This window comes from Saccoglossus kowalevskii, chromosome 15, assembly GCF_978046115.1.
Source record: "Saccoglossus kowalevskii chromosome 15, keSacKowa6.1, whole genome shotgun sequence".
NCBI classification, from domain to species: domain Eukaryota; kingdom Metazoa; phylum Hemichordata; class Enteropneusta; family Harrimaniidae; genus Saccoglossus; species Saccoglossus kowalevskii.
In genome coordinates, this window is record NC_140655.1 from 32467816 (window position 1) to 32495640 (window position 27825).

General features: G+C 32.6%; 1 protein-coding gene across 2 annotated transcripts in view; it reads left to right on the forward strand.

The window, feature by feature from the left end:
• Positions 1 to 27370, forward strand: part of LOC100313591 (ephrin receptor type B-like protein) — a 96215-nt gene extending 68845 nt beyond the window's left edge. Inside the window, exons 11-16 of one of the 2 annotated variants that reach the window (XM_085490735.1) lie at positions 2416 to 2601; positions 3897 to 3958; positions 13046 to 13246; positions 14989 to 15141; positions 20374 to 20561; positions 23653 to 27370. In XM_085490735.1, the coding sequence (XP_085346861.1) occupies positions 2416 to 2601; positions 3897 to 3958; positions 13046 to 13246; positions 14989 to 15141; positions 20374 to 20561; positions 23653 to 23920 (1058 nt within the window). In that variant the 3' untranslated portion in view covers positions 23921 to 27370. The remainder of the gene's footprint in view (positions 1 to 2415; positions 2602 to 3896; positions 3959 to 13045; positions 13247 to 14988; positions 15142 to 20373; positions 20562 to 23652) is intronic. The other variant, XM_006821124.3, reaches the window with a different exon arrangement.
• Positions 27371 to 27825: the final 455 nt, after the last annotated feature.

A 27825-nucleotide genomic window follows, 5' to 3' on the forward strand; every position in this document is an offset into this window, starting at 1 on the left:
AAATAGTGGAATGTTACATGATAAAGAAACCCTCAAAAGAAAATTTTAGGTTCTGCATGATCCTAGCTTAAAAAAGTTAATGTAAATTTGTGACCTAATGAGTTCAGTGAAAGTTTAATTTGTATGCTATTGATAGGTCTGTGACATCCTAGGTTAATAAAGTTAATGAAAAATTGTGACCTAATATGTTTCGAGGAAGTTAAGTATATGCACTACTGTTAGGTCTGTGTCATTCTAGATTAATAAAGTTAATGTAAAAATGTGACCTAATATGTTTCGTGGAAGTTGAGTATATGCACTACTGTTAGGTCTGTGTCATTCTAGATTAATAAAGTTAATGTAAAAATGTCAAGAATGATATTGTGATTTTATACGGTTAATGATAAAATTACTAAAAGATGACAAGTTAATATGGCTTTTTGTGAGTCACCTTGTCCATGTTTTGTAGATTACTATTACAACCATAGAAGTCAGTTTTCTCTATGGGCACAAAATAAATTGTATATGGAGTTGAAGTTTTAAAAGATGGGTGTATTTGCATAAAGGAAGACCGCAGAATCAGATATATACTATAAATTACTTTATTTTCCCCTGGAATTAAGCGAATATACCTTTCTCCCTATATTTTACATTCAACTCATCAAGAATCAGTGAAAATATACTACATACCAAACACCCAAGAAGTCATTAATAAAATCTTGTAAAATTGAACATAAATCTACTTAAATCTGCCAAGACTATGAATAGACAATGAGACATGGTGAAAATAACCACATTTTGTGAGACGTGGCAAAATGATTACTCTTCTCAGCAATGTTTTACATTCCTGTGCGTGTGTTAGATTGACCTTAATATATAATGTGAGTGAACCTCCACCATCCTGTCATGTCTTCATTAACTAAACTACCATATAACATTTTAATGCAAATGACCAAGGGACATCTAATAACAATCAAAATGCTGAGGATATCAGATACAATTATCAACTTTGTTCTTTTTGAAGATCTTCCCTTCGTCAGTAGTCTCAGGAATGTCAAGTTATGACTAATTTGATGTTCTGCTGGTGACAAGTTTTTGATATCATTAAACGATCAAAAAGTGGTGATATCAAAATGCTCCTGTATTCATAGAATGATCAAATTACATGTCTTAGGTCAATCAGTGACTTTTAAACTGGTAATATGTCCTGAAGGGACAAAAAAAACATAACATTGCGAGATCATTCCACTATTACTGTTGACCACAGGTGTGAGAAGAGACGCACTGGCTGATATCTTCATCTTTAAAGCATTAAGAAACTCTTAAAACATCAATGGGTCAACTGAGTTCATTAAAAGAATCATTAAGGCTGTTACAGTCATTAATCACACCCCTGATATAGTAATTGACTTTAGTGTTTACGTCATTAAGGCTGTTCCATTCATTATTGATACCCATGATATAAAGTGTCTAAGTAATTATTGCTGTCTGCATGGGATAATGTATAAGAGTAGTGATTTAACTGTTATCATACATACATATAGCCTGCTAGTTATGTATATAGTGTATACGTGACTTTTAAATCTCTCCAATACTTACAAAGTAGAATACTCTCTATGAAAGTTAGGGCTAAACTTTTAGGCAAATCACTAGTATGTTGTGTGTCCTCGCTGTCCTTCTTCTATGTTTTCGACAATCTGTGCACACTTTACATTGACATACCTCAGTTGTCCATCTGTTTTAATTATGCTTGTAATCTTTCTGGAATTCTAGACTGTTTATTAATGTTCAATGTACATTCTTTGGATACTCTATCTGTGTTAATTAAAACAAAGCATTCATGCTGAAGTAATAGTAAAAAACAACATCCCATGTTAGACTAAGTTGGTAATTAATGTGTTAAAGTAATACAATTGACGTCTTTCAATCATTTTAGTCATAAGTACCACACTATGTAGGGTTCAATTAATATGAGATTACTAAAATATAATAACATAGCATCTCTGTAGTGTGACAATGAGCTTGAAACTGTATGTTGATACATGAGCAATCATTTGATTGGCCAAGTTGCGCCCTCACAGTTAATTTTGAGAAAGATGTCAACCAATGATTTGTGTTGCACATTATAGTGACAAAACTCTGAATGTCAAGATCACACCTAGGTTAACTCCTAAAAATATGACAGTCAAACAATTCATCTTCTTCAAAAAAAAAGTGTCTTCAAAGATTTTCTTTAAATTTTGGTAGAATAAAATAAAATGCCACAAATAAAGTAAAAAAAAAAAGTGGACTATGAAACTGTTCATCTGTGTTGATTAAACAAAATCAAATTGTTAAAATCATTATTGATTAATTTTGCATTTTTACCTAGAAATGGAACAATATACTTGTAAATTGTGAGGCGTTTGGTAACAGTGATTCTAATATTGATTACAGGTGAATTTGGTGATGTCTGTCGAGGTATGCTAAAGATGCCAAGAAGAGAGCCAAAAATTGTTGCCGTCAAAACGTTGAAACCAGGAGCTAGTTTGAAAGATAGAAATGATTTCCTGACAGAAGCTTCTATTATGGGACAGTTTGATGATCCAAATGTGATCAGATTAGAAGGTGTCATCACAAAATGTGAGTATTTCAAAAATGTATAGTTCTCCGTTGTACTTTAATTCTTTTATCTGTATCATAAATGACATCAAAAAATTTTTATGCATATCAGTGGAGAATAAAATCCTCTGTCTTGTGCTGCATGCTCAAGATGTTGGAACTAGCTAAAATGTTTTACTCTAGCATAATTTGTTACACCTGTCACAATTGGTTACCATCAACCACTATTCCATGTTCACCACACTTTTAGCCAATCAGCAAGCAGGTACCAACAGATGCAAACAACCTTGTGTTAGCCTCAGATTAAGGTCTTCAAGATTCTAAGTGGACATTAAACTGAATAATTAATGAGAGTACTTTTATATTCTTTCGCTAATTTTTTCTCTCTTGCATAATGGATGGAAACATTAGTCTTTGTATGTTTTGACTGGGCAATGCATTGACCTTACAGACTGCCAATAGGCTGAGTTTGCCATCTAGGATTACCAACTTCTCACCTTTTGCACAGATCACAAATATCTTTAACTGATGATTTTTTTTAAAAACTTCAACTACCCCGGTACCATATTTCTTCTATCGGAAGTGCATGTCTGATAGGAATCACACATATACTAACAATTGCTTTTATTGTATAATCATTAAAATTACTAATCATTGAAATCATTGTTTTACCACAAATTCTAATACAGCAAATATAGTATACAACAACTTGAATTTGGAAAATTGTTGTTGTAGTTGCACAAGTTTTTCATAAGCCTGTTGTCAAAATTTGACCACACATGATGTAGCGGTTCTTCTTTCACTTAGCTTGTTTTTACCTACCTGGTAGCAATCACTGATTTACTCTGTTTGGTTAAAAATGTAGCTTCAATCATGAACAAATATTTAGTACACCAATATTTTGTTTAAAATACTCTACATAGATTTGCTGAGTTGACGCCACTGTTTTCCAAGCCATTTGTCAAAACATTATTTCCTTGCCATACATCAGTGTATTTGTACTTGTGTCGCTCTCAGTCGCTATCTGTTGTGAGTGGCTACTCAATGATTCCAATAAGCATCTGCATTGCAAACAAAACTTTCAAATTGAATGTAAACGTTTCTTAAAAGTCCTTTTACCATAATGCATCTTAATTGCTACGATCAATCTTTGAACAAGAGGTATTTTTTAAAGCATGATGTCTTCTATTATTCAGGCAAGGTCACCACTTAAAAGGGAAAACCTTACAGGGACCCTTTCTTTAATTAATCCTGTTTAAAAATGTTTTCACCTTTGACCTGGCTACCTTTAACAGTGTTGTTTCTTTGCATTCTAGCAAGACCTGTTTTGATTGTTATTGAGTACATGGAGAATGGTTCTTTGGACAGATTTCTGAGGGTAAGTAAGCTTTTAATTAGATGGTATTTATTAAATTGACCATCCATAAACAATGTGATCAGTTACCGGAACTTTGCCCTGGGCATGAAGCTTCCTTATGGTCACCGTGCTAGTAGTTCTGGCCTATTCGCACAGAGTGATCAGTTACTGAAAGTTTGCCATTGGCATAAAATATCCTTAAGGTTATAGTGCCAGAAGTTCTGACCCATCTGCACAAAGTGTGATCAGTTACTGGAACTTTGCCGTAGGCACAAAATCTTTTTAAGGTTATAGTGTCAGTAACTTCTAATGAACAGTAATCGACCTCAAATTACTGCAAACAGAATGAGAACATGATTTATGTTTTCAGTGAACTGAAGTTTTTTTTTCTGGTGTCGTTTTTACATTTAGTGCTTCCTTTCTAATTGCAGTAGTCCTCAACAGAGCGAACATTGAAACTCTATCAGTGCCATAATAATGCATGTTTTGATGAATTGAACTAAGATTAGTCATTTATTCGGTTAAAAAGATCTAAAATATTTCACATTTAAAAAGACTAATGAAATTACTTAGTTTTAAACAACATTTCAAGCTGTGCCAACAGCATGTTACATTTGGGTTTTTTAATTAGCTTGTAAACCATAAATTAGCCGAGACAATAGTTTGGATTTCAGGATGTTGATTTTTGTATGTGGTGTTCAAAACATTGTAATAGAATCAGCTGACCTGAAATAAGTTACATTTGTTTGTGATTTGTGTGAACAGCTGCCATATGAACCTCAAGGTATATTATAGTAATCCATGTCACCAACCTGTGAGTTTCTCCTCTATCACAAAATGAAAGGGTGCTGTGTATACACTCATTACAATGGAGATTCCCCTGCGTGTCTTTGCCTACAGGGCAGAGTATGACAGTATGGATTCTACTATTGTATTCACAGGATATAGCTCATGAAAAATGGAACATGTGTTTCCAACCTTGGTGGGCTGCATGCCATAAAATGTGTTTCGGATTGCACAAGAATGGGATTTTGCTTCTGGCCATGTTGTGGGGTTGTGATTTACTGACACTATATACTGTTTTTAGAAATAGTGATGGAAATACATAAATCACCATTTTACTAGAAAAAATGTGTTCTGGCCCCCAAAAGAGGAGAAAAAAAATACCACTCAAAAAATAAAAAAATCATTTCTGCTCGAACAAAAACTGGAGTACAATGTAACTGTTACATATAAGAATCATCAAATGTGGCAATAATGAAGTCTGAAATAAAATGGATCTTACCAATTGCATTATTCCTACCAAATATGTACTGAATACTTTTATTCAATTTTATTATTTTGTTGAGGCAGTGACCAGTAACACCCATCAACTCAATTATTATTCGTGATAGGTATCGTGAGTATTGAATTGCAACTCCCCATGGTGAGGAGAATGTCCACTTTACAATTCATGTTCTATTCATTCTTGTCAGCATAAACCAATACTCTCCTTTTAAGCCATAACTGAATTCTACATCTCAAAGGAAAAGCTGAAACTGACTTTTACCACTGTCAATATTTTCTATGTGATTTAACAGGTTTGGCAAATATTTTTCTTTTCTTGTAAAAGTAAAACTCTCTCTCAGTCGCCCAAAGGAAGCAGAAAAGAATGTTAAAATGTTGTTTTTGAAATACTTGAGTATATCTCCAATGTATTTATTTCAAATGTAATTATGCTACGATTTATTTTTTGGATATTTTTTTCTCTACTGCTATGTAAATTTTTGTATTTTACTTTTTTTTGCTAAAAATATCTGTTTTAATTGTTAATAAAATCCACTGGCATTAATGCTCTTTCACTTAGAAAGTTCAAACTTTATTACACACATAGTCACTGAATAGAAATAAATAATGAAATTTCAAATAATTTGCGCAATTTGTTGATGTATCATTAAAATCGTTTCCTTTCCTTTTCAACAGAACAATTAATTTTAAATATAATTTTCTGCTTTGAAATTATTAATACCATTTGTATTATTAATACATAATTATTTAAACCAGATAAGTATCGTTTTTTTCATAATGTGTGGTCGTAATCTGAAACCATACTGCATTCCTCACTCAGCATACAATGTCAATATTTTTATATACTTTAACTGAAACAATTCATATTTGTGTCAGATCATTTACATCCCATCTGACCTTTGCTCTTCAAATTCCATTGTCCAAGTGACATTCCCTGTTAAGATCTAATTGAATACTGATGTTACAAATTCCATTGTTTTCCCGTGACATTCCCTGTTAAAATCTAATTAAATACTGGTGTTACAAATTCCATGGTTTTCCGTGTCATTCCTTGTTAAAATTTAGTTGAATACTGATGCTACAAATTCTATTGTTTTCTATGACATTTTCTGTAAAAATTTAGTTGAATACTGATGTTACAAATTCCATTGGTTTTCCTTGACATTCCCTGTAAAAATCTAATTGAATACTAGTGCTACAAACTCCAAGATTTTCAGATTCTTTCAGAACTTTTAAATGCAGGCACTTTCTGTCTTCAAAATGGAAACATGTAATACTTCAACCAGTTCATAAATTTGTTAGGTTTTGAGTCTGTATATGTCAGAATTCTTTTAGAAATTTCAGCCATTTTTGAAAATATTTAGATAATTTGTTCTAATTATCAAGTGCATTATGGGAAATTTATGCAAATTGTTCCATATATATTTGACTAACAATTCTCCCATAACCATAAAATAGCCATTTATAGCCTCATACATTAATAGCCTCATACCGACCGACCTGTTAGCCTCTCGTTAATAGAGTAATAGAGACATTTTCAAACCAGATAAACTCAGCCTCTATCATTAATTGCTCTCTCATCAGGCGTTTGCATAAATTTAACGATGGCTCTATCATTCTGGGTATTTGATATCTCACTGTCACATTTATTTTCCAGTCTCAGCATAACCTTTGCATTCCAAGTACCAAACTATTGGTAATGTTGTCTGCAGGAGGTTTACTCATGCAAAAATAATGATGTCTGCTTGGCAAAGAGCAGAATTTGAATTTCTCTCTTTGCACTGGCGTTTGTAAGAAGATTAGTCTACCCCCTTGAAGATTGATGAAATCTATACTTAATCAATTTCTCTGTACATAATTTACATTATCTTTGCTAGCCTCTGTCTATACATTTACGACACAATTCCTCTATGACAACGCATATACAGCTTGTTTCCTCTAGAATATACACATTTACGACACAATTCCTCTATGACAACACATATACAGCTTGTTTCCTCTAGAATATACACATTTACGACACAATTCCTCTATGACAACACATATACAGCTTGTTTCCTCTAGAATATATACATTTACGACACAATTCCTCTATGACAACACATATACAGCTTGTTTCCTCTAGAATATACACATTTACGACACAATTCCTCTATGACAACACATATACAGCTTGTTTCCTCTAGAATATACACATTTACGACACAATTCCTCTATGACAACACATATACAGCTTGTTTCCTCTAGAATATACACATTTACGACACAATTCCTCTATGACAACACATATACAGCTTGTTTCCTCTAGAATATACACATTTACGACACAATTCCTCTATGACAACACATATACAGCTTGTTTCCTCTAGAATATATACATTTACGACACAATTCCTCTATGACAACACATATACAGCTTGTTTCCTCTAGAATATACACATTTACGACACAATTCCTCTATGACAACACATATACAGCTTGTTTCCTCTAGAATATACACATTTACGACACAATTCCTCTATGACAACACATATACAGCTTGTTTCCTCTAGAATATACACATTTACGACACAATTCCTCTATGACAACACATATACAGCTTGTTTCCTCTAGAATATATACATTTACGACACAATTCCTCTATGACAACACATATACAGCTTGTTTCCTCTAGAATATACACATTTACGACACAATTCCTCTATGACAACACATATACAGCTTGTTTCCTCTAGAATATACCGTAAAATCTGTATTAGAAGCCGCATCCCTAATAGAAGTCGCACCCATTCTTTTTGAATAATTGAGAACTAAAAATTCATCACTTCTCATATGTGTAGGTGCTCTAATAGAAGCCGCATCCCCTCTATTGCATTGTACCATTTTAATAGAAGCCGCGGCTTCTAATACAGATTTTACAGTACACATTTACAACACAATTCCTCTATGACAACACATATACAGCTTGTTTCCTCTAGAATATACACATTTACGACACAATTCCTCTATGACAACACATATACAGCTTGTTTCCTCTAGAATATATACATTTACGACACAATTCCTCTATGACAACACATATACAGCTTGTTTCCTCTAGAATATACACATTTACGACACAATTCCTCTATGACAACACATATACAGCTTGTTTCCTCTAGAATATACACATTTACGACACAATTCCTCTATGACAACACATATACAGCTTGTTTCCTCTAGAATATATACATTTACGACACAATTCCTCTATGACAACACATATACAGCTTGTTTCCTCTAGAATATACACATTTACGACACAATTCCTCTATGACAACACATATACAGCTTGTTTCCTCTAGAATATACACATTTACGACACAATTCCTCTATGACAACACATATACAGCTTGTTTCCTCTAGAATATACACATTTACGACACAATTCCTCTATGACAACACATATACAGCTTGTTTCCTCTAGAATATACACATTTACGACACAATTCCTCTATGACAACACATATACAGCTTGTTTCCTCTAGAATATATACATTTACGACACAATTCCTCTATGACAACACATATACAGCTTGTTTCCTCTAGAATATATACATTTACGACACAATTCCTCTATGACAACACATATACAGCTTGTTTCCTCTAGAATATACACATTTACGACACAATTCCTCTATGACAACACATATACAGCTTGTTTCCTCTAGAATATACACATTTACGACACAATTCCTCTATGACAACACATATACAGCTTGTTTCCTCTAGAATATACACATTTACGACACAATTCCTCTATGACAACACATATACAGCTTGTTTCCTCTAGAATATACACATTTACGACACAATTCCTCTATGACAACACATATACAGCTTGTTTCCTCTAGAATATATACATTTACGACACAATTCCTCTATGACAACACATATACAGCTTGTTTCCTCTAGAATATATACATTTACGACACAATTCCTCTATGACAACACATATACAGCTTGTTTCCTCTAGAATATACACATTTACGACACAATTCCTCTATGACAACACATATACAGCTTGTTTCCTCTAGAATATACACATTTACGACACAATTCCTCTATGACAACACATATACAGCTTGTTTCCTCTAGAATATACACATTTACGACACAATTCCTCTATGACAACACATATACAGCTTGTTTCCTCTAGAATATACACATTTACGACACAATTCCTCTATGACAACACATATACAGCTTGTTTCCTCTAGAATATACACATTTACGACACAATTCCTCTATGACAACACATATACAGCTTGTTTCCTCTAGAATATATACATTTACGACACAATTCCTCTATGACAACACATATACAGCTTGTTTCCTCTAGAATATACACATTTACGACACAATTCCTCTATGACAACACATATACAGCTTGTTTCCTCTAGAATATACACATTTACGACACAATTCCTCTATGACAACACATATACAGCTTGTTTCCTCTAGAATATATACATTTACGACACAATTCCTCTATGACAACACATATACAGCTTGTTTCCTCTAGAATATACACATTTACGACACAATTCCTCTATGACAACACATATACAGCTTGTTTCCTCTAGAATATACACATTTACGACACAATTCCTCTATGACAACACATATACAGCTTGTTTCCTCTAGAATATACACATTTACGACACAATTCCTCTATGACAACACATATACAGCTTGTTTCCTCTAGAATATATACATTTACGACACAATTCCTCTATGACAACACATATACAGCTTGTTTCCTCTAGAATATACACATTTACGACACAATTCCTCTATGACAACACATATACAGCTTGTTTCCTCTAGAATATACACATTTACGACACAATTCCTCTATGACAACACATATACAGCTTGTTTCCTCTAGAATATACACATTTACGACACAATTCCTCTATGACAACACATATACAGCTTGTTTCCTCTAGAATATACACATTTACGACACAATTCCTCTATGACAACACATATACAGCTTGTTTCCTCTAGAATATATACATTTACGACACAATTCCTCTATGACAACACATATACAGCTTGTTTCCTCTAGAATATACACATTTACGACACAATTCCTCTATGACAACACATATACAGCTTGTTTCCTCTAGAATATATACATTTACGACACAATTCCTCTATGACAACACATATACAGCTTGTTTCCTCTAGAATATACACATTTACGACACAATTCCTCTATGACAACACATATACAGCTTGTTTCCTCTAGAATATACACATTTACGACACAATTCCTCTATGACAACACATATACAGCTTGTTTCCTCTAGAATATATACATTTACGACACAATTCCTCTATGACAACACATATACAGCTTGTTTCCTCTAGAATATACACATTTACGACACAATTCCTCTATGACAACACATATACAGCTTGTTTCCTTTAGAATATACACATTTACGACACAATTCCTCTATGACAACACATATACAGCTTGTTTCCTCTAGAATATACACATTTACGACACAATTCCTCTATGACAACACATATACAGCTTGTTTCCTCTAGAATATACACATTTACGACACAATTCCTCTATGACAACACATATACAGCTTGTTTCCTCTAGAATATACACATTTACGACACAATTCCTCTATGACAACACATATACAGCTTGTTTCCTCTAGAATATACACATTTACGACACAATTCCTCTATGACAACACATATACAGCTTGTTTCCTCTAGAATATACACATTTACGACACAATTCCTCTATGACAACACATATACAGCTTGTTTCCTCTAGAATATACACATTTACGACACAATTCCTCTATGACAACACATATACAGCTTGTTTCCTCTAGAATATACACATTTACGACACAATTCCTCTATGACAACACATATACAGCTTGTTTCTTCTAGAATATACACATTTACGACACAATTCCTCTATGACAACACATATACAGCTTGTTTCCTCTAGAATATACACATTTACGACACAATTCCTCTATGACAACACATATACAGCTTGTTTCCTCTAGAATGTACACATTTACGACACAATTCCTTGTGATGTTTTATTGCTAAGTAACACTTTAGTGCAAATTTCCCCAAATCTTACCTAACAAGAAGTGGAATGCAACATTGCTTATAGAAAAGCTTTGATCAACAATTTTTAAAATGTTATGTTTTTTTTTCAATTAATAAATTGTTATCAAAACTAACTCGCAACAAAAAATACAAAATTTGTGTTATCTGTAAGGCCAAAGAATTACATTAACAGTCTGCTGTAAACTTGCTGTACTTTGGATAATAATAAAATTACATATAAGATATGAAAATTGAACATCCTTTCCTAATAATATTAAGGATAATTCCTTAAATGTACTTCTCAAATTACTCAATTTTAGTGAAACTTCATCTCATTATTTAATATTACAATTAAGTTTTAAATAATTCAGAATTGGACAAAATTCAGTGAGTTCAGTTTAGAATGAAATAAAACTGATATGCAAATGAGCGCTCTTGTATGTAAATTTTGTTATGCTAATTTGCACAGGTATGCAAATTAAGCAAGTAAAAGCGCTTAATGTTAGATTGATGTTAAGTTTAACTTAATTTTATCTTTATTACAAGTGCTTGGCATATCAATCACATGAGTGAACTTGATATCAGACTGTTTCATTGCAATGGGGGAGGGTTTTTCTATCAAATTTTGCAGGGGAAAAAGAAGCAAAAAAAGTAGATTTATATTATTATCTAATTATTACATATTAAAAGCAGTTACCTACATGCACAATCACAACACATCACTACCACACTCTCCTTCTCTATCCCTGACTTTCTTGCTACTCTCTCTCACCTCCCAAATTTGTCAATCTCTCTTCGATAAACTAAAGCAAGAACTACCTCAATGGTTGAATTTCATTTCCACTAATGAGATTATTCATTACACATTAAAGCTTATAAATAGTTTATATCATTTTCTAGGCTCTGTAATTTGTGTTGGATTAAATTGCACATTGTCTTTAAGCATTCTATACAAAGTTCATTCAGATTTGTGATTACTATTAGTAAGATGAGGGGTATTATTTCCCAATAGACAAAACTGATTTGGATGGTCAGTGAGTTAGAATGTCATTAAAAACAAAAATGTAATGCTCTCAAATAAAACTTTTTGTAAGATAGGTCTTTTGAAATAATATTCAGTATCTCAGGAGATAAGTAAGATAGGTGTTCTCCAGAGATAATCTTAAGTGAATTAGGCGTTTTCTTGATATAATTTTGAGTAAGATAGGTGTTTTCTAGAGATACTCTTGAGTAAGATAGGTGTTCTCTAGAGATAATCTTAAGTAAGATGGGTGTTCTCTAGAGATAATCTTGAGTAAGATAGGTGTTCTCTAGAGATAATCTTAAGTGGGTTAGATGTTTTCTTGATATAATTTTGAATAAGATAGGTGTTTTCTAGAGATACTCTTGAGTAAGATAGGTGTTCTCTAGAGATAATCTTAAGTGGGTTAGATGTTTTCTGGATATAATTTTGAGTAAGATAGGTGATTTCTAGAGATACTCTTAAGTGAATTAGGTGTTTTCTGGATATAGTTTTGAGTAAGATAGGTGTTCTCTAGAGATAGTATTGAGTAAGATAGGTGTTTTCTTGAGATAATTTTGAGTAAGATAGGTGATTTCTAGAGATAATCTTAGGTAAGTTATGTTTACACTATTCAGCCAATGGAAATGAGTCTTAATTTTGAATTATTCATTTCCCAACAGAACAATGATGGAAAATTTACTGTTATACAATTAGTTGGAATGTTACGTGGTATAGCGTGTGGTATGCGATATCTCTCTGAGATGAACTACGTGCATCGTGACCTAGCAGCCAGGAATATATTAATCAATCATCGCTTGGTTTGTAAAGTTGCAGATTTTGGACTTTCCAGAATCAAAGAGGAAGGTGCTTATGAAACAAAGGTATGTAAGAAATCGCTGAGAATTTCTTGTTAAGAATTAGTGTGTATTCTGATGTTACCAGACCCTCTAGCTCATTACAATTTGATTTAGGTGACATCAAGTAAAGACTATTGACTCCTTAGTGCAATAATTAGTCCCCGTTCGGACGAAGTCCGAAAACGGGGACTTATAATTCGGTCTCCGTCCGTCCGTTCGTGCATGTGTCCGTGCGTCCGTCCGGAGTCATATCTCAGAGTCCCTTGGACCGATTCCGTTCATTCTTTGCATGTGCCTAGTATTTTATGTGGGACATATGCACATGCAGTGGTTTAGCGATTCGATTCAAAATGGCCGACTGGCAGCCATCTTGTTTTTTGAAAATGTCGTATTTTGGACATGCTTTGTCAGTTTTCATTCAAATTTACTACATAGATCATACATGTTAGGATACATGTCCCCGACCGTCCATGAGTTCCTGAGTCTGTCCGTCCGACCGTGTGTCCGTCTGTCCCTGCGTCAGTCTATCCAACTTCATATTTCAGAATCCTGTGGACCGATTCCGTTCATTCTTTGCATGTGCCTAGTACCTTATGTGGGACATATGCACATGCAGTGGTTTAGCGATTCGATTCAAAATGGCCGACTGGCAGCCATCTTGTTTTTTGAAAATGTTGTATTTTGGACATGCTTTGTCAGTTGTCATTCAAACTTGGTACATAGATTATACATGTTAGGATACATGTCCATGATGGATCAAAGATGGTCGACTGGCAGGCATCTTGTTTTTGTTTTTTTATGCGGTATCTTGGACGTGCTCTGTCAGTTTTCATTCAAATTTGGCACATACATGTACTTTATACATGTTAGGATGCATATCCATGACAATTTGTTTCAAAATCTGGTCAAGGATGGCCGATTGACAGCCATCTGACATTTTGGCCTTACTACTATATTTCCACAATTTATGTACCATTTTCATTCGTATTTGGCACATACATCATACATATCAGTGTGTTTCATAATCAGATCAAAGATGGCTGAATAACGGCTGTTTTTATTTTGGCCATATTACTATGACACGAAACACGTGTTTTGATGTAAATAAACAATCTGTTGTATACGCCACTTGGAACTCAAGTTTCAAGGACACGCTCGCGACAACCCCTCCGCTTTAATATGACGAGCACAAAGAGAACTTAACGGGGACTGTGTCATTTTCAATGACTTGTTTTTATTTAGATTGGATCGAATAGAACCACTCAGCTTTCCATGCCTTTTTATTAAAAAATGCTTTAAAAAATTAATTTTTATGAATTGTCTGGTCTGGTTTTACTACTTTATGATACTGTAGAATACTTCATTGGCGCTTGGAATTTATTTTCGCTATTTGTGCCGGAGGGATGATTCTGTGAAAATAAAATCCAGCAAATATACTTTTTTCCTATCTTTCACATTAAACTCATCAATAATCAGTGAAAATAAATTCCATACAAAACATCCAAAATACCTTTTCAGCGAAAATTAATTACAGCAAAAATAAAGTATTCCACAGTAACTACAAGCACTGGATTCATTTTGTCAGTGACGAGTGGTTAAGCCAAGTGTTGTGATTTTTTGTTGCAGCATTGTTGCAACCAGTATTATGCTTTGTTGTGTAGTATTGACACGTTGTTTTCTATTTCCTTTGGATATCTGCACAGGCTTTCAACAGGGGATGTGTTAACACATACTCAACAATTTGTCTTCTTTATTTTGCTTTTAAGCAGGGAGGAAAGATTCCTATAAGGTGGACGGCACCAGAAGCAATAGCTTACAAGAAATTTACATCAGCAAGTGACGTTTGGAGTTACGGTATAGTCATGTGGGAAGTAATGTCATATGGTGAACGGCCATATTGGAATTGGTCAAATCGAGATGTAAGTAATTTGTATTTGTTTTTGTCTTGAAATCATATTTTAAAATGTTTGTTCAAACACTGTCATAGCATTTTGGTGCTATTTATAGCCTTCTCCTGTTGCATTATCACATTAATAATTTGATCACTGCTTGTATTTCATGGATTTTTCAACATGTGTACATAATAGAATGAAAACAAATAGTATTCCGTGAATCAGAAATGAAGTCGTTACTCACTAGATTCATTATATATACTTGTTATAGTATTATGACCATGTATGGTTTGTCATCATCTCACTGTATAGTCTATTTGAATCAGAATGAGAACAAGGACAATAATTCTCTATATAATAATTTTAATTCTATTTTAAGTCTGAATTATGTTGCATTGAATCTATGAGACATTTTCTCATCAATAAATGATTAAGCAGCATTATAATGACAAAATACTGTAATTATGGACAAATCCATGAAGGCATAAATCTGGATCATGCACGTTTTATCTTTATTAAGCCGAGAAAATTCATCATTTTAGAAATAGCTGAATACTCATGCTGTATTAATTCATAAAAAGCATTAAGTCTGATTAGAATAAAATAATCAGTCATTCAAAAAAAGAAAATAATACTAACATGAATTATAGTGTACAACTAATGAAAAAGTATACTTGGTGTTGATTTTAACTTTGACCTGATAACCCAAACTCTCTTAGATCGTTCTGTTCTTGCACTGCGTTGATTATTTCGTTAGCAGCTGTCTAATAGTATTTAGGTATAAATTGTAGCATTGTCACTTTCTTTATTACTGTTTGTAAGTCTACTGACACTTACTTCATTAGTACTGTCCATATTAATCTAGAATAGGGTATCTTTTAATATCCTTAGTAGGTACTCTGCTAATCTTTAGATTCATTACTCCTGACCCAATTAAGAATTAAACATCATTGATGATGTCGATGTGATTGCATTGTTACAAATTTGCTTATTTCAGCTCAGTTTACTGTAAAAAACTTTATTTTACCAGGAATTAATTTTCAATGAAAAGACTTTTTGGATGTTGTGTATGGATTTTTTCCCCTGAGTTCTGACTAGATGGATGTAAAACACAGAAAAATTATATTTGCTGGATTTTATTTTGACTGAATCATTTCTTCAGCGAAAAAAAGTATTTTACAGTATATCTTGAGCTGCCGTTGCCTGTATTCCTGGAAAACTGTTAAACATAAATTTTAAATTGATTGCACTCCAAATTATGGTGCAAGCGTGTGTTTAACAATAGGTGAGTTGCATGAAAGATGCGCGTTGAACGTCTGCCTCAAAAATCAAGCGATTTGATTTTGAACTCAAATTTCTTTATTTCGTAGCTCACATCAACCAGCCGATCTTCAACAGAGGAATCTTGCATTCGAATACCAACGAAATTGTCTATCATCAAATGTTTACAGCACATTATTAAGCATTGATATATTCCCCAAAATACTTTCACGTTTGTTGAATCCCACGTGATGTTTGACGCCACTACGATGCTATGACCTTTGTTTGTCCTATTTTTTCCGTTCAGGCATTACGAGTGATTCTCGCAGTGAAAGGAAAATGGTCAATTGGACTTATTTCTCTATATCATTTGCCTGTACTCATTGAGTACTAATCTCAGTAAACTAATAAGAGGAAAAAAGAAAGATATTTTACACTCGGAATAGTGTGTTGTTGTTTTTCAAACTGAATCCCGATATCATGTTGACAGTACAAATACAGGGTCCATAGCGATGGGAAAATTCTTTGGAAGTCGCTGGATTTTTTGAAGTCTGGAAAGTCTTTAAATTACAGGAAAAATAAAAAAATCTTTGAAAAGTCTTTAAAATTCTTCATAGTTATTAATTCAGTTGTCTCCAGGGAACTACCATATCCTCAGAACTTTGATGAGCTTTGGTGATGATGTTGGCCTGAATTAAAGGTCAAAAAGTCTTGGAAAAATGCAAAAAAAGTTTTGAAAATGGTCTGGAAAAGTCTTGAAAATCATTTGGCTGTTGGTGCTATGGACCCTGAAATAACTTATTGGATGAGTAGGCCTTGTTAAACTTAAAGTAATAATTATAATTGGTTTGTGACTATCCTGGAGGAATACGTTCGTCGCGTACTCATCAATTAGGTCTTATCTTGAGATGAAAACTCAAGTAATTAGTATTAATGAACAAAGTCTAATTAACAATTTGTAATTACTGAATTTGGATGACAGATAAGACATTCTTAATTATATATGATGAGTCATTTGTCAAAGGCTTGTTACAGAGTGGAGTGCATTAATCTTGAGAGAGCCTTGCATACCAACACCCTAGTCCCAGCTGCAGTGCAGACATCTTCTTTAACCATCAGTTAGGGAGCCTTGCATTCCAACTTTTATGCATCCCAGTCCCAGTCCCAGCTGCAGTGCAGACTTTATCCTTCAGTTAGGGAGCCTTGCATTCCAACTTTTATGCACACCAGTCCCAGCTGTATTGCAGACGTCCTCTTTGTCTACCAGTTAAGGAGCCTTGCATTCCAACTTTAATATAACTTGGTTGTAGTGCAGATATCCTATAGTACTCTAGCCCCAGCAGTAGTCCAGAAATTTTTTATTCATCAGTTAGGGAGCCTTGTATTCCAACTTTAATACTCTTTAGTCTCATTAGTAGTGCAGAAATCCATTTTATTCATCAGTTAGGGAGCCTTGACAGTACATGTTCTGAACAGACTTAGAACAAGTCTACTAACTGCTGACATAACACCAAAACGAAGAAGCCTTCTCTGAAATTTCATCAGTGTAAAATGAATCCACTTCTGACACCATGTTAATATAATGTCATTAAAACCAAAATAATTGATATTAAGATGATAAAATTGAAGTCATTAAAACCAGCTTTCATTGATCACGAAAGCAAAAAAAAAAAGAACTTGTATTATCCAAAGCTTGAAAGCAATTTGTCAAATCTTTAACGTCTTTGTAGGTGTTATCTTCCCACCTTGCTGTCTCCACTCTGCTTTTAAGTCAGTAGATGCTATGAAAACACCATCACATTCAATGTGAAGAGCTTACATGATCAAAAAATCCATAAAAAACAGAGTTCACATGTTCAAAATAATTCTTACCTGCTCTACGTGTTTCTTTTCATACCCTTCTGTATTACGATAGCACTGATTTTTGTTCTAGAATTTTAATATATTCAGTCATTATTTTTGTTTTGAGAATTCAGAATCAAGTGAAGACGAGAGCTGACACAATTTCCCATACTCCTTTTCACTGTTGATGTTTACCCCCATTGTCTTGTCTATTGTCACCTTCTGAACATCAGACTTGTGGTATTCCATATTCTTTTGGCCTTATCATCTGAATTGTTCTATTACTCAGTGTTTTTATATCAGGATTCCTAGGTTTTGAAATGGATGTTTCCAATCAAGATATCTTATCTGTCTTTGATTGAGGGCAGAAGTTAACCAAATTTGACCAAAAACATAATAATCACCAGAGTTGATCTTATCAGCTTTTTCCTGCAAATAACCGTAGTGTATTTAACAAGATGTGCCATAATGATTTTATTTTTTAGTTGTTTAGTTTTTTGATGTTAACCGTCAAACTATCGATCTTTGCAATGAGTAATGATTGTTGTAGGAAAAAAGTTATCACGTAATCTTTCTAATGAGATTTTATGTATTACTGATTTTACCATGTATACAATTTTCTACCTTGTTAAGTGTTTTAGATGTTCAGTTAAGAAAATAGTTCACATTAAAACTGACTGTGGATTCCTTGTTTTTTCAGGACTTGTATCATAAAATCTAACACGTATTTGTTATTCAGTAGATGTTTCGCAGACAGTTTTTTCAAAAAATTTGACAAATAACCCATCAGTAGTGACATTAAAATGTAAATTAATTAAACAGATGAGGTATTAGAATACAGAATAGAACAAATGGGTCACCTCATCTGGAACGGTGATGTGGGCTGGAAAATGGAATCATCTCATCTGAATATGAACTGAAAAAGTTGTATATTGATAATAATATTGATCCAAGTTTTGTGAATATATTTCATGAAATAACATTTAATTTTGTCAGTTTTCAGTGTGATATTTGTTTATTCAATAGAATGTCACCATTTCCATAGAGTAAAACTCAGTATATTTATTTAGTACAAAAAAGTATTTAAATTCCTCACAGGAAATTTGCACTTTCAGGGTTTTTCTATGTTTTCTAAATACCTGTATTACTATACATATTGTTGTTATATGTAATTGTGATGTCACTACAATTTAAAATAATGTTTAATTTCCTATATTTATCAGCAGTATATTTTCACACAAAGACTTAATTTTCCATTTTTTTCACGCTTGAAAGATTTATTTAATGACTTGTGTGTTTTATGGCTGGGATTTTGCTTTGAAACATTAATACTTTATTTTTCTATGTCTTCACTATTTAAGGTTAATGGCTACACAAAAATACAAATATTGTCATTTATTTTCACTGGCATTTAATCTAACGTTTATTTAATTTAGTAAATTTTAATTAAGGTGAAAATAGCAAAATTAATTACCAGTGAGTAATTAATATGTTTGCAATAAATTATGTTACAAGGTTGAATGAAATGAAACAAAATTATTAGGTCACTATACTCAATAAATAAATAAATAAATAAATAAATAAATAAATAAATAAATAAATAAATAAATAAATAAATAAATAAATAAATAAATAAATAAATAAATAAATAAATAAATAAATAAATAAATAAATAAATAAATAAATAAATAAATAAATAAATAAATAAATAAATAAATAAATAAATAAATAAATAAATAAATAAATAAATAAATAAATAAATAAATAAATAAATAAATAAATAAATAAATAAATAAATAAATAAATAAATAAATAAATAAATAAATAAATAAATAAATAAATAAATAAATAAATAAATAAATAAATAAATAAATAAATAAATAAATAAATAAATAAATAAATAAATAAATAAATAAATAAATAAATAAATAAATAAATAAATAAATAAATAAATAAATAAATAAATAAATAAATAAATAAACAAACAAACAAACAAACAATGTCATTTTTTATATTTTACCATTGTTTCCTATGGTAGGGATGTTGATATCTATGAGATATCTAACAGAAAATTTAACTAAATACAGCATGGCAGCTGATAACACATTTGTATATTTAAGAATTTTATAAAATATAAGATTACTTTTTGTGTTACAGGTCATCAAGTCAGTTGAGAAAGGTTACAGACTGCCACCACCGATGGACTGCCCACAAGCATTACACCAACTTATGCTCGATACATGGCAAAAGGACCGTATCAATCGACCTACATTTTTAAATATTGTGAATACGCTTGACAGGCTTATTAGGAATCCATCAACTCTTAAAAATATCATTAAAGCTAGGTAAGTAAATAAAAATACTAAATATATGAACAAACCTTTCCTCTATGTTAAACATGAAAATATTGAATTAGGTTCTAGATTTACCACCATAGCTATGATATTTGTTATTTAAAATTGTGTAAAGTAAGATTTTTAGAGTCAGCAATTTTTTCACGCCCAAAATTCAGTGCAATTTTTGTTCACAATTTGTTAAATTTGTTCTACATTTCATCATCATTTTGGACCCATACAGACAGTTCCAGATATTATCAACATTTCTTGTGGAGGAGTAAAACTGGACAAAATCACTTTGGTGCCAAAAAATTACAATTGTCTGCAATTAATTTGGATGTTGTAAAAATTACTGGAAATGTTGTAAAAATTACTGGAAATGTTGTAAAAATTGGTTTCTGCTGATTGTAGATGAAAGCTGATAGTGTTTTTTGTTGATAACATACCAAGGTGTGTCAGTGGAATTTGTACACATTGCCGTATGATGTCATAGTTAACTGTTTCTGGCAGAAAGTGTTAATCACAAAATGGAGAAATCAATAAGTCTAGAACATTCATGTCTTTGCAATCAAGTTTTTACTACGTTAATCAGTTGGTTTTATTGTCAGCAGAATGTAAGAATATTAACATGTGTCCCCTTTGGTGTTATTCTTAGTGTGTATAAAGGTGATTGACCACAGGGGAGATACTACGTTGCTTCAGATAGCGTTTTTCGCTGCAGGAAATTCCGATCTTTTAATAGTGTTTTATAGCTTTTTGTTAAAACTAACAAACTTTACTCTTGCTGACATCAATCAAGTCTTCGTAGAGAGTGCAGTTTTTGTATTCCATTCAGTTTGATCACCCGCTCCTCTATCGTCCAATGCCCCCCTCAGTGATTTTTTGGTTATAATGGCTTTTAGTGCATACGGTAGATTATATAATTTATTGCTCGGTTCAGTACTGAGTAGTTGGAACCCAGTGGTGAGTTAATGTGTTTCTTGTCATCATTGATGATACATAATTAGAGTTGAATAAGTTCATATTGTCGGATAGTGTTTAGTCTCTGCAACTTGCATCTTTAACCATATGTCTTCATCTTTCAAGTCAGTTTCTAGAAACAAATAACTTTGATCAAAATATCTTATTTGGTTGCAATTCTTTTAGAAAAGATATGCAAATGACCATGCATAACATTTCAAATCATTTGCCTAGTTCCACAGAAGACTCTTGTAATTGGCTGTTTCAGAAAGTATATGCAAATGAGTTTGTCATGTGGTACATTTGACCTCATTTGCATAGTTCCACAGAAGATAGTCTCTTGTAATTGGCTGTTTCAGAAAGTATATGCAAATGAGTTTGCCATGTGGTACATCTCAACTCATTTGCATAGTTCTACTGAAGATAGACTCTCGTAATTGGCTTGTTTCAGAAAGTATATGCAAATGAGCATGCCATGTGGTACATATCACCTCATTTGCATAGTTCCACTGAAGATAGACTTTTGTAATTGGCTTGTTTGAGGAAGTATATGCAAATGAGCATGCCATGTGGTACATCTCAACTCATTTGCATAGTTCCACTGAAGATAGACTCTTGTAATTGGCTTGTTTCAGAAAGTATATTCAAATGAGCATGCCATGTGGTACATTTCACCTCATTTGCATAGTTCTACTGAAGATAGACTCTTGTAATTGGCTTGTTTCAGAAAGTATATGCAAATGAGCATAATATAGTCTCACAAGAAAAATTCCAATTGTAATGATTTTAATGTAAAGGATTTTAGACAATCATCCCAATAATTATATAATTTGCATGTTAATGTATAAGAAATTCAAAACATTTTAAAGTTTTAATGTTCTTGATGACAATGAGGCTAGTATAGATATAATAATGATTTTGGAGAAGAAAATGTCTGGTGACCAGGTTGAAAGAACTTTTGTACCATCTTCTGTACCTACTGCTGAGACATGTAGACTGTCAAATATTACAATTAATGTACCTGATGTTGGATCAAAAGCTTAATGAAGTGTCAAATTTAATACTTTTAATAGATATTTATACTTACAAAGGTAAAAATGTCATCGATATAACTTAAGATATCAAGTCTGGGAGATAGACAACCATAGTGTGTCACATAAATCAATAAATAGCATTAGAAGATGCTCTCCAGTGGTTACATCATCTGTACAAGCAACTGACTCTTGTATTTGTAGCAATTTTCTCATTTTTCACAAAGTTTTCTTCACATCTACTGTCATACAAAATCTTTCTCTATTTTCTGACACCTTTGATTTATTTTTTAATGACTGAATTCAAATCCTTCTTTGGTAAATTTAGCAACAATTGTAACCCTGTGATCTTTGTGAGATATCTCTAAATGTTTTTTCAGTTGTCATTTTGTGTAAGTTTCCAGCCCTATGATTGCATATGAATAACATGATTACTAAAATAATAGGTCTCAATGAAAACCTATTAGTTTTAGTTCTTCACAAACATTCTTAAAATGAATAATTTAATAAATTTATATGATTTTGATTGATTGTAAGATAATTTTTATTTTAAAGTTTAATACATGTTATGTTACACACAGCAGACAATCAAAATGTTTTACTTTGAATATTTTACATTCCTGATGTAAATCTCAGTTCAATGTGCAATAAAAAAAATCGAGAAGACAATCTATGCTTTGCATCCTGATTGAAGCGCCACTAAGGAGAATTGCATCTCTGACTGATTATAGAAATAAAAGATGGCATGGATGATTTATCTCCTCAATCTCTAGATCAATCTAAGCCTCTAATCCAAAAAGTCTAATCTTCTTCCCAATTGCATATTTTGCCTAATTTTTCATGCTGTTTGGTTTTTACATCCCAATCAACAATTTTTAGATCTAGTTGGATATGATTACATTCGTGTCATGTCTTGTATTAAACAGCAAACAAATGTGTGCATTCAGAAGGGTTGTCATGGAAACATCATGCTCACTTCGAATTTAAGATGTCTACATTAACTCAAATACAAAACATTTCTTTTTTCAACTACGAATTCATATAGATATTTATAACTTTGATAACTTTCTCTATATTCCTACTAATGTTTGATTACTTTCATCTTTCAGGCCGTACAATCCTCTTGACCCGAGCACACCTGATATGACACAGTTTAGAAGCGTTGCTGAATGGCTGGAAAGTATAAAGATGGGGCGATACATTAACGCATTTGCTGAAGCAGGGTACCTGAAATTAGACGATGTTGTGCGATTGATGCTGCATGACTTGCCAAGGATAGGAATAACATTAGTGGGACACCAAAAGAAAATAATGAACAGTATTCAGGCACTTCGAACGCAAATGGGCAAAGATAACGTGATACCTGTGCTTGTATAGCTGCACATACAAGGGTACCCACCGTGCCTTGATAGCGATGACAGTGACACGTGATTATAAATGGCATGTACATGGGTACCTATGTTTGTATGTATAGCTACACCATCAGGGGTACCCGCAGTGTACTTGCAAAGTACTGTATATGTATATGCAAATTATATGCAAATGTGACATTTGTTGCGTCACTGGGCATGCTCAGATGATAAATTCAATGGATTTCTTCCCATGATTCTTTGCTGAGACAGAGGTCATTGAGCATGTTCAGTTCAGAAAAAACTATAGTTGCACAGTGTATGTGGTGTTTTATAATAAAGATATGGTAGTGATTTAAAAAATACGTAAAAGTAAACTAGTGCTTCTTGTTTTTCATATATATGTTACCTTGACAAGCTGCCTGCAGATTGTGTATATTACACAAAACTACTCTTCCAAAAACATACAAAAGCAATATGGTGGCTTAAATCCAAAAAAGTGGATTGAAAAAAAAATGTCAACAACATTTCCTGTATGTCTGGTAAACATTAGCATTAATTATTTATTTCATCTATTCTAGGTGAATGAATGGCCTTCCGCCACTTTGTTTTTGGGGACATTAAAGCGGGGGAGTCGTCACCTGCGCATGCGTCAGATGGTCATAGCGTGTCATTATTTACAAACAAGCGTCTGCCAATGAGCCCTTGCTATTTTAGCGTGTGCTGTTATTGTCGCTTGTGACTCAATTTCCGAGTGTGTGCAGGTGACGATCCTGACGCTTTAAAAATGATTGAAATGTCTTGTGTAATCTGACATTATTCTATTTTCTTCGTAAAAAGAAGCTGTTATGTAAATACTTAAACATGACAAAAAGTGTCTTTGGTCAATATCTTTTCAATTATTTTTAATTTTTATTTATACATTGCAGTTTCTAGTTCTGTTCCTTTTATTTTGTTCAAAAATGTCCACTGCCAGAACTAGAGATATTTTATATTTAAAATAATCGCTTTGTGTTCGTTAAATGTTGCATTGTTTCATGGATAATGCCTTTTAAATGAAATCCCAGCTATTTCTTTTATAATACCTCTGTTTGTTTGCGTTCCTCCTTGTGTACTGAACATGGTGTTTCCTAATCATGAAAAAGTTGGGTTAAACCATTATGTAAATAAGGGTATGAAGGGACTAGTTTGGAGGTGCTGATCTGCTTATTTGTGTAAAATTAATTAGGTTGAAAATAACACGCATTTTAATTAACATATCAAAATTGTTATAAACAAGAAAAATATAAAAATAAGTCATATGTTAATATATTTAAAAAAAACTTGTGTATTTTAGGGAAAAGGCTAAAATAAAAGAGTAGTGCAAAAACTTTTTATTCTGTATAGCTATTTTTAAATTATTAATTTGTTGTTATCCTGGGAAGAGGTGGTGGAATTCATAACACTAAGTGTTCTATCATTATCTGTAATTTGATACATGATACAACGCTCTGCTGTATTAATATTTTTAATTGTATTTTTGTAACTGTTTTTTTTTTGGTTGTCATGACATTTTTCTTTATAAAAAAAAATGTATATGAGATTTTAGAAAGTTGACAATTTCATTTACCGTTGACATTGAACAGCAGCTCTCATCTGTGTTTTGTTTTTTGAAATGTACTTAACTTTTTATGCTTCTCCCCCTGAATGGTTTTGCACAACATTATTTGCAGTTTGCTAATTTGTATTTTTCAATCTATGAGCTAAAATTAGTTTTGTTGCACTAAATTAATAAACACATGGTGATATGTCATGTGATGCGATGTGTCATGTGATATGTCACGTCACAGGGCACATATTTATGATAAGGGTATGCAAATAGCTGGAAAAGCCAGCTTAAAAAATAATTTTTCATGTACCTAGGTGCTGTTTGCATATGCTTAGCTAAATACAGTAACATTTTGCTCCATGTATATTGATATCGCATACTTAATTTTGGTTCAGTAGTTACATGGATTGAAAAATGACAAAAAATGCAGATTATAGCCCTTTTATCCAATTTCTCTTATCTTCCAACAAAATGACATTTTTAATGACTTTTTCTTTTATATGATCATGTCTTGTATATAGTGTACATAATGGAGCATCAGGAGGGAGGGGGTTGTTAGTAAGTAGAACTGTATATAAAGAGCAAAAGGGAGGGGGGAGGGGGAGGGGGGTACTTTTATGTCAGAATACACAGTGTATTTTGGGAAGCCTAGAACAGATTTTTTTCACTTTAATTTGTCCCACCTATGGAAGTAAATTTACTGGTGCTATTGACTCATTTTTTATGAAAGCATGGTTTCCCATCACAAGATAAGCTGATCACCCTTGTAATAATAGTTTAGTCTGGCCTTATGAATATTGTAATGTTCCTGTGGGACATCCCATTGCTGTATAGGGATGAACAGCCCTGTTTTCAACCCACCTGCACAGAGACTCAATGAATTTAGTGTTGATATCCAGTGTTGTAAATTCCTTTTTAAAACCTTTGGAACTCACAATGTGAATGATGGCATGTAATATTCTTTTACAATTGAAAATGTTAAATTTCCTGATTTTGACATGTTTAATCATGTGATGTATATACAGCGTCATTCTACCTAATTAATAGATTTTACTCAAATTGAAGTTTAATTCTCAACCAGATTAAAATATACGAGAGCAGACTAGGACTAATTAATTACTGCCTTTGTGCTGCACTTAATTTTAACTGAAAAACTACAATTTTGTTTATAGTTCATTCTCTCTGATTTATCAATCAGTATAATTTCTCACTAAATTATCCTTCATTTGAGTACCATATTTGTTTTATTAGAAGTAGACATAAACCAAAACATGCCTATACATATGCAGAGTCAATAAATTAGAACTTCATATAACTATAGACACATTTCTGTCATGTACTACTAATAGAGCAAATATGGTATAATGAAAACCAAAATTAAAGTGAATACATAATTTGCAATCCAACTATTTTTTTGACACCAGCAACTTCATTTTTGGTTGCATGATAGTACCTGCAACCGTTTATTTAAAATTCCTTGAAAGGAACCAAGTTTATACATATTAGACCCTGTAGATATCAAATCCTGTAGAAATCAAAATAAACATAATTAAGCAGGAATTTATTGGTAAGAAGTAACACTGGAGTTCAATGAAATGAAAATGAACATCATTGCATGATTTTACAGACTTTTTTGGCAAGATTATGGCAACCATTTTCTTGTTTTATTTTATTGTAAACACAGCTATAATGTATTGTTCAATGTGTTGGACAGATAGCACTGAACCTTGCAAGTTGCAAATGTTTTCAATTTGTCAACACACTAGTTTTTGTCCCACCCAAAGTTCGTATTTTTGTTAATATTTTGAAGTGTGTCTGTACAGGACATGCCTTCCAGCTTGTAAATGGAAATATATACAGAAATAAATTTGTATTTGCTTGAAAAATAAACCCCTTGTTAGACTTGTGTGGTGCATGAGAAGTATATCTGTGTTGTATGGGAACAGTTGTATTGTGAAAGACTACTATTGTATATGGTGATCATTGATTTGCACGATACTGCCATTTTGAACGAGGATCATTGCTTTTCACAATACTGCTATTCAGCAAATCGGGTCAAATTACGCCATTATGATTGGCCTCTAAGGGGTCAAGATACCTACACCATGATCGGCCAATCTTGCCATAGCACACCACCATAATTGGCCAATATGATCAAAGTACCTCGCCATGATTGATCAATAGAGTAAAAGCACTTTAGCATGTTTGGCCAATCGAGTCAAGGTACCCCACCATGATTGGCCAATCTGGTCATAGTACCCAACTGTGATTGGCCAATGTTGTCAAAGTACCTTGCCATGATTGACCAATCACGTAAAAGCACTTCAGCATGATTGGCCAATCGA